The sequence below is a fragment of the Desmodus rotundus genome, chromosome 4 (genome assembly GCF_022682495.2).
Source record: "Desmodus rotundus isolate HL8 chromosome 4, HLdesRot8A.1, whole genome shotgun sequence".
Classification (NCBI taxonomy): Eukaryota; Metazoa; Chordata; class Mammalia; order Chiroptera; family Phyllostomidae; genus Desmodus; species Desmodus rotundus.
Window position 1 is genome coordinate 179,104,647 of NC_071390.1, and position 17,262 is coordinate 179,121,908.

A 17,262-nucleotide genomic window follows, 5' to 3' on the forward strand; every position below is an offset into this window, starting at 1 on the left:
GACATTTGGACGCAGTCACGGGGTGGGGAGGCCATGTGAGGACAAGGCAGAGACTGAGAAGACGTGGCCACAGGCCGAGGAAGCTGGGAGCCACCAGGAGCTGCGAGAGGCAGGAAGGACCTGCCCAGAGCTTCCAGGGAGTGGCCCTGTGGACACCCCAGTTTGTGGCTCTGACCTCCAGGACTCTGAGAGAACAGATTCCTGGGGCCTGAAGCCCATTTGCAGTCTTTGCTATGGCAGCCCTGGGACCCCAAGTTAAGCTCCCACTGCCCCCCGCCGATCCAGCCTTGACTTCTCCCCCTCGTTGCACCTCATCGCACGGCACCGCCTCCCCTGGCAGAGCCCTGTTGCTGCGCAGCGAGGAAAACACCCAGCATGGCGGCAGGGCGGCTTTCGGGGTCCCGGGAAGGGGCAGCTTCGGAGTTCATGGTGACCGTCAGCGTCAGCCGAGGAGCCCCGCTGTCACCGTCCTTCCTGCAGGAAGACGTGATGCTGGGCGAGCCCCGACCCCAGTCTCTCCCCTCGGGCACGCGTTCAGGCTCCCCTCCCGCCCCGCCTCTCTCCCTCGGTCTCGGGGCCCACAAATCCAGGCCGGAGCCGCCTGCAGGACCGGTCCGGTTCCTCTGCCCACGCTCTGGGGAGAGACAAGACCCTCCATCATTGGGAGCCTGGCATGTCCCCTGGTCACCCGGGTGTGTGGCAGAATCAGTGCCCATTCTGAAGAGCAGGGTGCTTATCTCAGGCGACCCCTGAGCCCCCAACACAGGGGGAGGGGCAGAGACCGTGTGAAACGGAGGGTTGGTCTCCGGTTCCGTGTCTGGGAATGAGTCTTCATCATGCCGACCCCGTCGTGCCAGGCTTACTTGTTTGAATTCACTCGAGAAGCAGGCGGCCTGGAGAAACAGTGACACTGGTGGGCCCGCCAGGAAAGCAAGGGGTGTCCCCGAGAACGGGCCTCACAGGGGTGCTGGGGGGCCAGGTAATGGGGGGATGTGCTGGTTAAGGGTACAATCTTTCTACGGATGGGGGCCCCAGGGACCCCTGATTCCAACCCTCTGGTGCCCTAGAGGGGAAGCTGATGCCAGACCTTGAGTGTGACTGGGGAGCACCCCAAATCAGGAGAGTGGGGCATGGGCCCAGCGCCCTGGCCGCCAGTCCCTGGCTCTGAGCAAGCCTAGCTCTCGGCGCCTCCCACTTCCCAGGGTCACAAGGCCCCTCTGGCTGGTGCCCCTGCCACGGGGAAAGCTCCCAGTTCCCAGCTGGCCCATCTTGGAGCCCTGCCCCGTCCCTCCGGCTTGGTGGGTGCCGGGTGCACGCACTTCGCCGAGGGACTGTCTGGCCCCCGCCTCAGCCCAGCCCTGAGCCCCATCCTAGCAGCAGTGCCCCGCCCTCTGTGTCCTCCCTCGCCCTAACGCCTCCCCCGTCCCAAGTCCTGCGGATTCCACCCCACTGCTGGCCGTGACCTCACCCACCCCCGTTTCTGCCCCTCCCCCTCCACCCCATCCACCTCAGTCACCCTCCCACCAGCAGCCTCCCTGAGACACCACAGTGACAAGCCCTACCGGCCGGCTTGAAGCAGTGCAAATCTGTCGCCCGAGTCTGGAGGCTTTTGGTGTGGACGGGGTTCCTTCTAGGAGCTCGGGGGACCGTCCGTGGGGAGGCAGAATCAATGCCTGGTCTTCGAGATGGCCTGTCGGGGTGGGAGGGAGACGGGCCAGGACCAGGAGGCCCCGAGGTGGCTTCCCTGCATCAGGCTGTAGATGCAGCGATTCGTTCCCGGGGCTCTGGATCGATCCCATGTTAATGGGCCTCTGGCTGCCTCCCTCCCGAAGAAAATCAATCCTCCGAGGTTTGAGGAGTGATGCTTCCCTCAGCACACCCCCGGGGCCTCTCTGTTCTCTCCAGCGGGCCCTCCCTGGGTCCTCTCTAGCCACCCCAGGGAGGGCTGGCTGCTGGATGGGGGGAACCCTTGGTCAGGGGTGGGGTCTGAGCTCCATCCTGACCTGGGAGAGGCCCTGTGACCCTGAGGCCTCTGGGCGCAGGGGGCCATGTGGCCACTAAGGCCCAAGGGGATGACACAACCCTTCTTCCTGGAGCCTCAGTTTCACTTGAAGATTTAGGGAGGAAATGTGTCCCCATAGAGACCACTAAGGGCATATTATAGGATAGAAGTGACTGCTGCCCGGGTCGGCATTTCCCCTAAGGCGGCCCTCGCCCTGCCTCTGGGCCCCCAGTGGCCCTGGGCAAGTGTGCGAAGCGTGGGCCACCTGGCTCCTCCGTGGGCCGGAGAGGGGAAGGGGCTGCTCAGGCCGCTGGACGGACACCGGGCCCCCAGGGTGCTGGGGTCTGAGGACAGGGGCACAGAGGCTCCGGAGTCCAGCCGACCCCTCAGTGAGCTCGGCCCTTGGCCTGGCACGCCACTCCCTTCGGACGGGTCTTGGCGGCCGTCAGGCAGAAAAGGTGACCAGTAGATGGACAGGCTGTGGGGGTGGGGGCGGGGCAGGCTCCCACTCCGGTGGCTGTCCCCGCCTTCGGCTCGTTCCTCACCCGTCAGAGGATGGGGGCGCTGTAGAGCATCCTGGGACCCATGCCTCCGCATCAGGGTGTCCCTCCAGCTGGGCCGGAGTGCGCCTGGATGACAGTGCGTTTTCTGGGTGTGATGCGGAGGGCTGTGGGTTTCAGGGTCGCCAGCTTCAGCTTCACCATGGAATCAGGTCCTGTCCTGTCACCGTTCCCAAGCCTGGATGAACGCTGGCCCTGGCCGACTCCTCTCCCCCCGAGCTGTGGGCCGGGGGCCAGAGTGCCCGAGACCTTCTGCACCCTGGGGGCACTGGGACCACAGGCAGGGCGGGGCTGCTGTGCTGGGGAGTCAGCTGGCCGCGCTGGGCTTGGGTCTGATTCCAGCCGCCCTAGGGGCCTGGTGCCTGCCGTGTCCTGTGGGCACGCGGTCAGGGTGGAGGGTCGGGTCCTGGAGAAGCTCGGGTCCAGAGAGGGCAGCGGACAAGCAGATGAGTGACCTCGTCGGCCACTTGTGTGCTGCGTGGTGTCGGGCGGGAGCCTCTGCCCTCTGAGCCTTCTCCAGGTCCTCTGGTCACTGAGTGGTGACCGTAGTGACACCGTCTGTCAGGGCGTTCACGGAATCAGACGGGAGGACCTCGAAACGTCCTCACGTCCGGCAGCACGCAGGTGTGATGCGTGTGACAGGACGCAGACTGTGCACAGGCTGTGGGCCGCCGGGGGAGGTGACGGCGGGGAGGCTGGCTGGCAGTCCCTGACCCCGGGTCCCGGCTCCAGAGGGAGCCCGACTCCCGCTGCCCCAGGATGAGGGAGGACTACACGGAGGGTGTCTGGGTGTGCCCCATGCAGCATGTGGCCTGGGCCGCGTACGATGTGGGCTCGGTACCTCTGCCCTGGAGGGCGGGCCCCTGACAGCTGTGGTCCTGTTCCCCCAGGTCCTCGGACTACGGGACGACCTACACGAAGCTCACCCTGCAGCCCGGCTTCACCACCATCGTCGACAGCTTCTTCATTTCCCCGGCCAACAAGAGGAAGGTAGGTGCTGCGCCCGCCGCCGCGCCGCACCGCTGGTCCTGCTCAGGGCCCCTGGGCGCTTGCCGTGACATCCGCCTCGTTGTCCAGCGGCACCCCACCCAGTTCTGCTTTCTTCCACTGTGCTGAGTTTTAAGTCACCCACGGGGCCTCCAGGGAAAGGCTCTGTGTGCTGATCGAGGGCACAGTCTTCTCCCCCAGGAGGCAGCACCCTGGGCAAAGCAGGAGAGACAGGGGCGCCATGAGGGGAGGGGCCTGTCGCCCTGGCCTGGCGTCCTCTCAGGTGCTGAGGAGCTGTCCCAAGCAGCCGCACGCTTTCCTGCCTCTTGGGTTTCCATTTGGCTTTGAATTTTCTGCCAAGCTTTGCATTCTGTTTTTTTGTTCTGAATGTGTCCCCCAACTTTGCTGCCTGTTGGTCGTGGAAGAGGGCCCTTTGTGGGTTCCTGAGGAGGCCACCCGGGGAACCACACGGGAGATGGGAGGCAACCATGGTTTGCACAGAGAATCAGGACCGCTGGGATGGGAACCCGGAGCCTGGCGTGTCCTCATGCGAGGCCGGCCCACGGGCCCAGGCAGATGCCCTGACGGTGGCTTCCAGGTGAAGTCGGGGCAGTGTGCAGCTGGGAAAACCCCGGGAAGGGCATCGTGGCCGCGGCAGGCGTGTGCAGGGGCTCAATGGCCACGCGGACGGCAGATCCTCGACTCGGAGGGGTCGTGTGGGCCTGCATGTGGCAGGCCCTGCAAGGACCGCGGCCGCCGCTGCCCCCCGGGGGTGCATGCGTCTCAGCGGCACTTTTTTGGGGAGGTCATCTTTCTGAAGCAGGTCTTTCTTTCTCCCTTTGATTTGACTTTGACATTGTGAAAGCCCTCCTTGGGGGCAGAGAGGGGCAGGTGCGGCCCCTCTGACTGTTACCTGTGAGCCCGGCAGTGGTTCCGGGCCCTGGGTGTGTCAGACGGGAGGGTGGGAGGGGGTGGAGCGGGCAGCAGCTCCCTCCTGTCTGTTGCTGGAGGGTGGGGGTGGGGCCCGGCCCCGATCCACTCTACCGCTCGCTGGCTCCGGGACCTTGTGCCAGTTCTGAACTGACCTACTGCGGCCCGGCCCCCCGACCTGCCCACACCTCTCTGCGTCCGGAGCCCAAGGTCATCACAGTCACAGGGTCAGGGTGGCAGCTCTTTCTCTAACTAACGAGGCAGCTGACGCGTTGTGTTTTGTGGAGACGCTCCGCTCCGGCAGCCTGAGCCTCCGCCTCTCAAGACTGAGATGCCAGCCCCTCCGCCTGAGGAGGGGGGACTTGTGCTCCGGGGGCCTGGGGTCAGATCCCACTAGGAGGGTGGGTCCAGGCAGCCCAGCTGAGGGACGGGGGCCTGAGCGCCAGCCCCCACGCTCAGGAGCAGGACAGCTGCAGACACGCACCTTCACTCCCCTGCCACCGTGTCCTCAAATGTAAAGAGGGCCCTAGCGGTTGCTGTGCCCCCACAGCTGTCCCTGCTCTTGGGGTCGGGGCAGAGTGGAGCTTGCTTTGGTTCGGTTTTGCATGCGTGTAGCAGCAGAAAAGCCAGTCGCTGGGAAAAAGAATTACCTGAGACAACGTGCAGCAGGGGACGGGGAAGGCGCGGGGGCTGGTGGAGGTGGAGGGAAGACTCGGGCCTCGGGCGGGTGGTCCGACTTGTGCAGGGTGGGCTGGGGAGCAGGGCGCAGCCGGGCGGCCTGCTCTGTGGACACCGGGTTCTATTCCTGCCCACGTCAGTCATGCGCGCCCCGGGCTCTCAGCCAGTGCTCAGCAGACAGCACGTCGTGGGCTGGGAATGGGCTGGGACCCTCCTTTCTGGGAGAGATTTTCATTCGCTACGAAGCGAAATGTCCCGTCCTCATTGCGTTAATATATTCACTCAGGCACAGTTGCTGGATTTCTAAGCACCCCCAGGCCAGACGTCCCTTTATTTGGGGGAAGGTGGGGCAGGACTTCGGGGGCTGTATCCTCACTTCCATTATCCAGGTGAGAAAACAGAGGCTTGGGGAGGCTGGGAGATTGGTCTGAGGTCGCCCAGCTGGGAGGTGGCGAGGCGCTCGCTCACCCGTGCAGGGAACACAGGGTCCAGGAGAAGTAACGCCTGCTGGAGTGTGGCTGGCGGGGTGATAATGTGGGTGTAATAATATATAGTTTTAATTTGAATGTTTCCCCTGAAATGTCACATGGGGTGCTTGAGTGTGATAGTGTGTTACAGAATTACACACTTACAATTGTGTAATAAAGGATTTTGCAATAAAAAGGGGGTGTTATTGCCCTGGCTGGTGCGGCTCAGTGGATTCAGCGCCGGCCTGCGAACCAAAGGGTCGCTGGTTCAATTCCCAGTCAAGGCACATGCCTGGACTGTGGGCCAGGTCCTCAGTTAGGGGTGTGAGAGAGGCAACCACACATGGATGTTTCTCTCCCTCTCTTTCTCTCTCCCTTCCCCTCTTTCTAAAAATAAATAAAATCTTTTTTTTTAATGGGGGCGTTATTTGTGCCGGACCCTGTATATTGGGTTTCTCTCTGTGCCTGGCACCGAGCAGGGATTCGAACCTGGGTCTATCAGCCCCCGGAGCACCCTCAGTCATACCCAGCGAAGGCTAGGGAGCAGAGGCAGTTCCCCGCGTCTGTGCAAGCCCAGCCCGGCCCTTCTGCTGGAGGCTGGAGGTGGGCAGCGCCGTGACGTGCGGCGGCTGCATCAGCAGAGCCCTGCTCCTCTCCGGCCTCAGTTTCCCCGTCCGTCAATGAGGAGGCATCACTGGAGGTTCTCCAAAGCCCCTCTGAGCTCGAACATTCCTGACCTCCTGGGTCTCCTCCCAGCAGAAGGGCAGCTGGAGGACGGAATGCCCGTGGGCACAACCCCGACTCCGCTCTGTCTCCTGCACGTCTTGGCTTTTCCCCCCGCGAGAGGGCAGCTTCCACAAGACCTCCGGGGTCGCTCTCCACCCCAGCAGCATGCAGCAGGTGTGGGTCGGGCCCTGCTGCACCACGGGCTGCGTGCTTGCTGCTGGGGAGCGAGGACCCGCTCACTCCTGCAGATGTCACGTGTGGGCTGGGCGCAAGGGTGCGCAGGCAAACTGGACTACAACCGCAGCCTTCTAGAACCTTGGGGGGCAGAGGCGAGCCCTGGAAACTAAACCTCTCCTGCTGCATTTTTGTGGGAGGACTAAGAAAAGGGGCCGAAGTTGGCCATATAGAGAGGCATTGGTGGCCCTGGGGTGAGTCTGGTCTGAGAAGAGGTTGGGCCCTTGTTTGCGGGGCACCTGTTGGGGCGTGGGGGCGGCCTGCCTTCCCTGGGGTCTGCAATGGGTAGGCTTGGCAGGAGGATGCAGATGCCATTAGGGCCCCATTTAAGCAACAATCACAGGCCCAGCTGCACTTTACAGCTCCTTAGGAGACCACTGTACAGCCTGTCTCGCAGAACGGATTCCCTTTTACTTGTCGTCTTGCTGGCTGTGCTCCCGGAGCTCCCAGCCCCAGAGCCCATGGGCAGGGTGTCCGCCTGCTGTCCTGGCCTGGCCCAGACCCTGGGCCCTCTGTGACCGTCTGCCAGTCCCACACGGGCCCCGGACATGAGGGTGTCCGACTTGGGCCGACAACACCGTGGTGCGGGGGGAGGGCGCCCAGGCACTCGGCACGGCCGGGCACGGGATTGCCTGCCTTCGAGGTCATGGGTTGTGTTAAAAATTCACGTGGTTCTCCCCTGTGCTCCGCGATGTGTTGGTGGCGGTCTGAATGCTGAGAGCCCGCTCTCTCCCACACACGTGCGCTCACACGCATGTCTTTGGCGAAGGACCCACAAGAATTCTCCTGTTTTCAGACTCAGGACCCGGTCCAGCCCCCACCTGGGCCCCCTCCTGGCCCCGTGACTCCTCCCCTGCGAAGTGCAGGGTTAGGACAGGACCCCTATCGATTCCCCGAGTTTCCATTCTGCTCACTCCCCTGGGTCGGTGGAGGACGTGCCCTGTGCCGGGCACTCGGGGTGGGGAGAGGAATCAAGCCCGGTCTTGCCTTCGAGATGCTCGAAGTATCGCAGAGCAAGATGCCCCCTCGATCCGGAGAACGAGCAGCTGGGCTTCCGAGGGCCTTTTACCCCTCAGGCTCCAGATTAGGGGCCTCGCTAACCCTGTAACCCTGTCACCCTGGCAACGCCCCTGTCACCCTGGCAACGCCCCTGCCAGGCAAGGAGACATCTTACAGGTGAAAGGGAGGGAGTCCCAGATGGGCCCACTGGGACCCTGTCCTCACTGGGACACCGAGCTCTGTGCCACAGGCCTGGGTGTAGAAAGTGCTTGGGTGACAGCTGTGCCTCTCTGCCTGCCCGCAGCCCGCGGCACGGACCAAGGTCCCCTCTTCTCCGCATGCACCTCTCTGGACGCGTGGGCTCCCGAGGGCCGGCACCGGACACCTGCACCTTTGCCTCCCAGACCCGCCCCGGGCCACCTTGTAGCGGGTGCCAATGAGGGGACTGAGGGCACCACTCGAGCTCACGGCACCTGGACGGTGGGGGGCGTCCGGGAGGGGGATGGGCTCTAGTATCTGTTTCCCAAGACGGGCGTGTGTCCAGGTGGAGCAGGTATGACTGCACTCGTGGTGGGTTTGAGTGGGGCAGGGGCGGGGAGGCTGTGACGGGAAATACACCCGTCGGCGGGGGGGTGGGGGCAGAGGGCTGTATTTTTGTTCCTCGTGTGCGTTTGTGTTTCGAGCAGCTGAGGCCGCAGTGTTTGCTCACCCACCACAGCGCCCCCAGCTGTGCGAGGTGGGGGGGCGGGGGAGGCACCTCTCCGTCTTGGCTCCTTACCCGCCTGCGCTCGTGCCCGTGGGAGGGTGCGCAGCTCCGGCCGTGCCCTGGCCCGGTTGCTCACGTGGCAGGGCCAGCATGTGGCGGAGGCAGCTGGGGACTTTGGTGGCAATCGATAGAACTGCTGCAGGCCAGCCGCAGCCCAGGGGCCTTTCGTGAAGAAATAGCAGGTGGGATCGAGGACAAGAAGGTTTCGGCAAAGGGCAGGCTGCAGGGACCTTGGGAGCCACTCAGCCCTGGCAACAAGGGACCCCAGTGACCGCCCTGCCCTTGTGTCTGCAAGAGATCATCCACTCCCTCCTTTCCAAGGCGGGGAACGGGTTGGACAGCTTCGACCAGACAGACCGCCGTGGGGGAGTCTTACCAAGTGCAGGGGGGCCGCGTGGCCATCTCCACCTGGGGAGGCCACCATGTCCAAGTATCTGAGCCCCTCTGTCCCTCTGTCTGGTGGGACAGCGGGTGCGGTGGGGCACCAGGCCTGGGGGGCCGAGGCCGTGGCTCTAGGGCGGCCTCCTGTCTGTCTGCCACCATGTCTGTTTACGGCCAGCGCTGGGCTGACAGGCAGCCTGTGTCTTGTGTGCTGGAGCCTCCGAGCCGAGGCCGGCCTGCCGACGGCACCGGCAGGGGTAGAGGCCAGGTGCGACCGGCCCCTCTTCCTCTCCCCACTGCTTTGTTCCTGGAAGTACTGGTCACCCCACTGATGGCTTCTAGCTGCCCCACAAGTCAGAGCGGGTGGAGCTATTAGAAGAACGCTGGCGCGGCCTGTCTGCCTCTCAGCACCTGCACCGCCCTCCCCCACCCCCACACCACTGCTTTCACAGGTGGGACTCGGGCCAGAGCTGCGGGCTGGCCTTCCAGCCTCCTCCGCCGGACCTCACCCCTTTGCATGCGCGTGGAAATACGACCCCTTCCTTCGTCCTGTCATCAGGAGTCTCGAAGCCCAGGACAGGAGGCACCGAGGTCACAGGTGGTCCTAACTAACACAGGGCGTGCCGTGCTTGCTGGGCCGGAAGGCCTCTGCCATGCACTTGGGGTCAGTGTGAGTCCCCCGGTCTGCTCACCCCGGCCCCTTGCTGTCTCTCCGTGTGGCGGCCCCAGCTGAGGTTTTCACCAGGTGACTTTCATGTTATTTAAAAGAACTGATTAGCACCGCCCAGGCTGGGCCACAGCTGTGGAAAGGACGCAGTGATTAGGAACATGGATAAATCGTGACAGACAAATGATACTGCTGTGTAATTAGTCGGGTGCGAGTGATCGTGACGCGGGTAATTCTGCTGTGACCGGTGGGGCTGCTGTGCCGTGGAGCGCAGTGTCCATCACGGCTGAGGTGCGGTGAGGGGCGCCACGCAGCCCGCAGACACGCACCTGTGGATGTGGCTGGATGGGAGTGCTGATCGTCACGTGATCCGAGAGCGATTAAGTAGTTATTTGTCCCATATAAAGTAGCTGTGATGTGTCCTCCAAGTCCTGGGCACTTTTAACAAAGTATGAAACTGGCAGGGAAATAAACATCCCTTCCCCCTCCCTGAGAATGAGGGTCCACGGGAGACGGGGCAGGTGGCGTTGCTAGGGACCCTCGGCTGCGTGTGTGGTGGCACCAGGGCTTCGGGCCCCGAGCTGTCTGGCTGTCTCCCTGGCTGCCCCGTGGATGGTCAGGACCCCCGGGAAGGCGTCTCTGCCCGCCGGCCCCCCCACCCCACGCTTTCCCCAAGGCAGAGATGGCGCACTGACACCATGGCGGGGCCGAGACAGGATGACGCCAGGACACGGGTGTCTCCACGGACGGCAGTGATTTCCTGGGCAGAACAGTGTCTGCCGCTGCCCCAGGCTTCCTCAGGGTCCCCGTGCACTGAGATAACACAGAGACACGCTGGGGGCTGATGGGGGGCTCGCGCGCGGCCCACCTGCTGGAAGCTGGGAAGCGCTCTGCCCGGCCCAGCATCTCCACGAGGCCGCACGGCTCTCAGGGCAGCGAGCTTGCTTTTCCTTCGCTGGTGCTGCCTCCCCACTCAACACCCCAGACCTCCGTGTCTGCAGGGTAGCAGGCAGGAAGCGAGGTGTGGGGACCGCATGGGGAGGTCGCACCCTCTGGTGTGCGGTCCCTGCAGAAGTACAGTTGGTGTGGGTGGCCGGTGGAAGGTTAGGAGGAAGGACACGAGCTCCCCAAGAGACGGAAGAAACGGAAGGCGAGCTGGGGGCATGAGGAGCGAGTGTAAGACCGTGGAAATGCAGCGACCGAGCTGAAGGCTTTCCGGGCGTGTGTGAGAACAGGATGGACCCCGTGGAGACATGGCTCTGCGATGGGGGGCGGACGGAGACCTTGTCCTGACCGAAGGGGCTGCACAGGAAAGGATGAGGGCGGGGCGGCAGGACACCTGTGTCAGAGAGGCGCTGTGCGGGCTGGGCCGGCCCCGTGAAGGGACGCGGGGAGGGCGTGCCTGGGGCAGGAGCCAGGGCAGAGGCATGGTGGCCTAAACCACCCTGATGGCAGGGGCTGGGTAGGGGCAGGAGCTGAGGGCTCGGGCAGCCCAGGTGCTGAGGCTCAGGGGAAAGCGCACGGATGTCTCTGGCTGCCGGCTGCCTGGAACCTGCTGCGCGGCTGGCAGCCCGTGGGGGTGGCGGGAGAAGCACTGCCCTGCCCCACATCCCGTTCAGACCTCTCCTGGAAACCGGAGGTTGGGTCTCAGACACGCAGGTGGCCTGCAAGGACCCCTTCAGGGTGAACTGCCCTGTGGGCGACAGTGATGGCAATGGCACGGGACAGAGCATTCCAGAACCTCAGTCTGTGTGCCTGCATCGCTGTGACACTGCCTCGTTTTAACGGCCACTTTCCCAGAGAGCGGTTCGCAGCAGTCCCTCTGAGACTGCCTGCAAACGACAGAGCAGGCAGTGTTCCGAGGGCATGCTGTGGCAGCGGCTGTTTCCAGGGACGAGCGCAGCCACGGCCCCCGCCACCTGTGCGCAGGGGATGCGAAGACCCGGCCCGCCTCTCCTCCCACCCAACGCCAACAGCTGGTGGGGGGAGCACCATTTCTTCACACACGGGCACGTTCCCCCAGGGGAAGTGGCCTTGGATCAGACAGACAGGACACACAAACCCCAGTGGCTGAAGAACATGCACCTGTGGGAGACGTGTAGCTTCAAAGGCCACTGTAGTCCAGGGCCGTGGGAGTTTTCTTGGCAGAAGTGGAACTTGCCTAAATCTGGGGGTAGGAGCTACCCAGGTGAAAAGGTGTAGCGGGAACAGCAGGTGCAAAGGTCCTGAGGCTGAGAGTCGGGGAGAAAGGCAGTGTGGCCGCCGCAGCCGCGGTGGAGCCCTGGAGGGAAACCGCCCAGAGGGAGCGGATGCGAAAGGCGTGGGAGGGCGTTTCTGAAGGTTGGGGCTTCTGGAAGCAGCGGTGTGTCACATGCTGACATCATAGCAGTCGCCGGCTCCGAGGGAGACTCGTGGAGACGGCCAAGACCCAGGCCCAGGTTGCTGGCAAATGTACACAGCGTCACCGCAGCCAGTGTGGCTCTGTTGATTGGGGCGTCATCCTGCAAACCAAAAGGTTGCCAGTTCCATTCCCGGTTGGGGCACATGCCTGGGTTGCGGGTTTGATCCCCCGGTTGAGGTGCGTGTGAGAGGCAACTGACTGATGTTTCTCTCCCTGTCTTTCTTCCTCCTGTCCCTTCTCTCTAAAGTAAAAAAAATTAAAAAATTAAAAAGAAAATGTACGTAAAGTCCAGTTTTCTTGAGTTCAAGGACATGTAGTCATGCAACTAAGGCTGCAGAATTTGCTGTCCCGTCCGCCCATCCGCCCGTCCTCCTGTCCGTCTGTCCGCCCATCCGCCCATCCGCCCATCCGCCCATTCATCTCTCCATCCACCCACTCATCCACCCACCTTGAGGCACTCCGCTCAGTGGGGGGACAGGCGTGCAAAGGTCTCACACAGGAGAGCAGCCTTTGTCCCAATGCAGGCGCCTGTGGTGGGGGCACAGAAGAGGGGCCAGTTCAGGCTGCCTCTGCTGGAGGGGAAGGGGGTTGGGGAGAGGCCTCCCAGAGAGGGGGCCACCCACCAGGATAGCGAAGGCTCAATAGGAGACTGAAGGGAGGACCAGGCACCTGGTGCCTGTGGAGGAAGCTGCTGTGTGCGGCTCGGCCTGGGGCTGGCTCTCCCGGGGTGGGGGCGGGGGCGTGGGGGCCGCATTCGCTTATCCATTTCTCGTAGGTCCACCCGTGCGTCTAAAGTGCTTGCAGGGACTCGAAGCAGTCTATATATTAAATCTATTGACTTCCTTACAGTCACTGAATTCATTCATTTAGTTCATCCAACCGATCAATCCATCGATCACTCTTCATAGAAAGTGCCAGAGGTCTTTCCACCCTCCTTCCTCTAACAAGGCTCCTAGATTCATCACCTGCGGGGGTGCGGGGCAGGTAGATGGTCTCCTTCGCTGAACCCCTGGGACTTCCTCTGTCAGTGGGGGTTGGTGGGGCTGTTCTGGCTCCTGGCTCTCGTGAGACCCCAGGGGCACAAAGCGAGGGGAGGGCTCGGCGGGGCCTGATGTGCTGGGGAGACCGTGTGGCCGCCCAGCTCGAGGAGGGTGCTGAGTGTGTGGCGTGTGGGGAGCAGGGGGAGGCGGGTGGCGGGCGGCTGCCCTGGGCTGAGCCTGTTAGCATGGCGATGGTCACGTGTTCATCCGCTGAGACTCCTGGAGCTCTCCTGTGTCAGGCACCGTCGAAAGGTCTGTCCTCCTGTGTCTGAGCCGTCTGAAGTGCTGAGCTTTGCAAAGGGCTCCTGGGACCCCGAGGCGGCCAAGGGTGCTCTGAAGGAGCTGGAGCCGAGACTGGGCTGCGAGAGGCCTTCCCCTCCGTGGTGAGGAGCGGCCCCTGCCTGCTGCCTGCCGCACCAGCGAGACCTGTGCATTCTTTAGCTTCCTTAGTGCGTTTCAAGGCCAACACCTGCTTTGCAAACGAGAAAAGTGAGGCTCGGAGGGGGTGGGGATACACCTACAGTCCTGCCTGCTGGGTGGGGCGCCATTCCTTCCTGGGCCTCTGCTCTTGGGCAGCCCCCTGGGGAAGTGGGGCTCTGGGGCTCTCCCTGGACCCTCACTCTCCTCACCTCCCCTGGGATGCTGCGTGCCCCTCCCCCACGAGGTCTTGTGGTCCCTGTGCCGTTCAGTGCCCCAGGACCCCTGGGCTCCCTCCTGCAGCTCAGCACAGGCCCTGGGGGATAGACCAGGGCCTGGAGGCCTCTGGGAAGCTGGACTGAAGTGGAGGGGCACCCCTGGTGGGCAACCTGAGCCCCTGAAAGGGGCAGATGAAGGGCAGGGCATGCCCAGAGGATGCTGGAGCTCTCCCAGCCCAGGGGTCATGCAGGGCTTCCTGGGGGCCAGGCCGCTAGCACTGGGATGGGCCCTGAGGACTGCGGCGGGGGCGGGGGACAGAGTGGCAGGGAGATGGAGTGGCTGGTCGCCACCTGCAGGGACGGGACGTTCCAGCTGCCTGAGAACTGGGGTCCAGCAGCCGCAGGGGGTGGCACAGCATTAGGGCCTGGGTTAGAGCCCCTGGTGCCCCAGTCTGCTCATCTGTAACATGGGGTGACAGCAGTCCCCTCCCTGCTGTGGTTAGGGGATGAGTAAGCTGCCCCACAGCGCACAGTCCAGTGGCTGGGTCCGTGACCTCCCCCAGGGACCCATCACCACCACCTGCGTCACTGGTAAGGAGGCCACGCTGAAGGTGGGGGCCACTGCGGGAACGCCGGGGACATGGGATGGCCCCACAAAGCTTCTCATCCTTGTGGTTTGGAAGTGCCGGAAAAATGCGGCCGCTGCGTCCCCCGAAATGGCTTGTCGTCACCTTCACTGGTCTGTGTGCTCGGTTTCACCGGTCCCGTCCGTGAGGTCGGGGCCTGGAAGTTTCCGCAGGCTGTGTCTTCAAGCCCTGAGCGCGTGCAAGGAGCCACGGAGAGCTCACTGTGGTGGGGGCGGGGGGGGGGGGGACCGACCGGGCTGCTCTCCCTGACGGCCCGGCCAGGGGACGCACCTGTCCCACGTCAGGGAGGTTACAGTGCCACGAGCTGCTGGGAGGAGGGAGCCAGAGACCCCACGTGCGTGCGGGCGCGTCGGAGACAGCCTCCTTCCTCCCTGTCCCGGGAGGGCTCTGGACGTGCAGCCTGGTTGCCAGCACTCTGCGCCCGACACCCCGAGCCCGAAACTCTCAGCTCTCGTCTCCTTGCGCTCTTCCGCAAGCTGGCCGGGGGGGGGGGGGGGGGGGGAGGAGAGACGTACTGGTTTGGTGCTCCATTCTTCTTTGGACATTGGTCCTTTTGCGAGCATGTAGTGAGGCCCCCATTAGCACGGTGATAATCTCGGAGATTACACTTATTTCCCTGCTGACAGAGGCCTGTGGGTTACAGTGCCGCTTCCATAGCTGGCCAAATGGAGTTTGCCCAGCTATGGGGAGGTGGAGCCTTGTAGCAAGCAGCTTCTAGAAGCGAGCGGGTGTTAGCTTTGGGGACTGGGGTTAAGGGGTGGGGGTGGGGCACCTACACTTGAACCCATGCTCTCTGATTCAGTGTCTAGCCTTTTTCCCAGCCCACTGCACGGGCAGTTTGAATGTCACCTCCTCCCCACAGCCTTCCCAGATTGCCTCAGGCAGTTTGTGCTGCAGCCCCAGGCCCTGCCCAGGCCAGGGTGGCTTCAGACGTGACACCGAAGTATATATAACGCACAGCCAGGTGGGGTGCTCCGCACTGCAGGTGCCAGTTCACAGGGATGAGCCCGTCTCTCCCCGCACAGGCACGGAATCAGGTCCGTGTAGCTGGCGTGCATGTCCATGTTCTGGGATCCAACACAGTCTAGTCGCGTTTTAACTGCGGCCAATGCTGAGGACTTCGCGGTTTTGGACACTTGCTGAGCAACATGAGTGGGAACAATTGGGCTGAGATGCAAACTCCCTGATGCCAGGGGAATGGCCCTCGTTGGAAATTACTCCGTGAAACGTAAGATGTCAGGGTAATGTATCTGACAGCGTGTTTCTCCTTGTTCTGTTTAGTTGTTTCCCAAGTGGAGTGTTTCTGCTTTAGCACAAAGCTTGGCGGGCGGGCTGCACCGGGCGTTAGCTTGAGCTCGGGGGGTGCTTCTCGGCGTTGTCTCCCGCTTCCCTGAGGACTTGGTGGCGCACTGGCCTCGCGTCTCTGCCCTTCCACTGTCCAGCTGGGCTCGGGGACGTTGGACAGGACACACACAGAGTCATCTGCTGCTTCTCGGGGCGCTTCGAGGATGACAGGAGATGGTACAAGTAAGCTCCCATGGTGGCTGTTGGAATGAGCGTCACAAACACTGTGTCTTCGAAATAAGGGGCAGTGGTTGCACTAACGAAGAGAACACGCCCAGGTTCCTTGCCACCGTCTGGCCCCGGTGCTGCGGGGCTGTTGGCACCAGCAAGTTCACGTGTCCCCACACTTCACCATGGGGAGACCTTCGGAGGTGGCTGCCCGGCTCCGTCTGAGACCTAGCGCCCAGGTGGCCTTTTGGAATTAATTCCCCTCCCCTGACGTGCCTCCGCCTCCTGTCACTGTGATGGCTTATTCATCAGCTGCCACCAGCTCAGAGTGCCTGAGGGCGGGGTGTGTGGGGGCGGCTGACATTTCCAGATTCTGTGGGGACCCCAGGCACAGGCCGCATTTGTTTGCTCTGACTGAGGATCGATGGGGCGTGATTTGTAATAAGTAGCTGCTGGTCCTGCCCTGCGACGGGAGCTCACGGAGAGGGGAGCGGCCCTGCCAGGGGGCGAAGGGTGCGGGCTGTTGCTGCCTTGCCGGCGATGGAGGTGACAGTGTGGTCCTAGTGCTGGTGGTGGCGCAATGACGGTGACAGAGACAGTGATGGAGCTGGCATGATGGTGATGGCGATGGTGATGGTGGTGGTGACGCTGAGGGATGGTGATAATGATGAAGGTGATAGGCTGATGGTGACGAAGGTGGCGATGGTGCTGACGGCAGAGACGGTGGGACAGCGGGGCAGTAAATGTGGTTGTGATGATCAGGGTGACAGGGCTGGCGCGGTGATGGCAGCGAAGACGGCCATGGTGCTGATGATGGGAATGAAGGCGGAGATGAGGCTGTGGGGTGGGGGGGGCAGCTGGGGCCTCACAGCCACTGCCTGCACGCTGCTGCCTGCCCCCCGACGCTCCCGATGCCGCCACCGCTGGCCGGGTGAGGAAACAGCCGGCAAAGGCCACGCAGTGGGTCAGCACTGGAGACATTTGCGCCAGCTGCGGGGACCCCCAGTCTCAGTCGTTCCACACAGGACAAGGTCACGTCCCCCAGGGGAAGTCCCAGGCCTGTTGGCTGCTCCCCTGCATCTTGGAAGAGGTGCTTGCCTGGCGCGGGTCACCTGCTGTCAGCCCGAGTCTGCAGCCCTTCCTGAGCCACAGGGTGGGCGCAACCACCCCGGAACTGCCCCTTCATAACTGATGGATGTGGCTTTTAAAGACAATCGGAGGGGGGGGGGGGTTCTGTTAGCGGGGACGCGGCGCTTTGTTCTGGCAGGGACGGGACACATGGCTTGTTTCCAGGAGGGAGGGTGCACCTCCCTGCTGCTGAGCCCAGGGTCCCCCAAGTCCGACCACGGCACTGCGTGCTAACTGCCTGGTTTAAGGGGTTATTGCCGAAGCCGCCAGAGGGAGTGGGAGATTCATTATCTGGGGTTTCTGTGACTGCGGAGCGATGGCAGTGAGTAACGGGTTAGAAATCGGCCTGCCTTCTTCGGAGCCTGATTTATGGGCCCATAAAGCAACGGCTGGGGGAGCCCGGGGACAGGCACTGCAGGTGCCTTCCAAGACCTGGACCCTTCCACACCCTCTGCCCGAGGCTGCTGCTGCACCCACTTGTCACCTGCCAAGCCTGGTCCCC

General features: G+C 63.1%; 1 protein-coding gene across 2 annotated transcripts in view; it reads left to right on the plus strand.

The window, feature by feature from the left end:
- The window catches only part of SORCS2 (sortilin related VPS10 domain containing receptor 2), a 277,312-nt gene that overhangs the window by 175,812 nt on the left and 84,238 nt on the right, over positions 1-17,262 (plus strand). For both annotated transcript variants that reach the window (XM_053922932.1, XM_053922931.2), the window contains exon 3: positions 3,453-3,552. In XM_053922932.1, the coding sequence (XP_053778907.1) occupies positions 3,453-3,552 (100 nt within the window). The remainder of the gene's footprint in view (positions 1-3,452; positions 3,553-17,262) is intronic.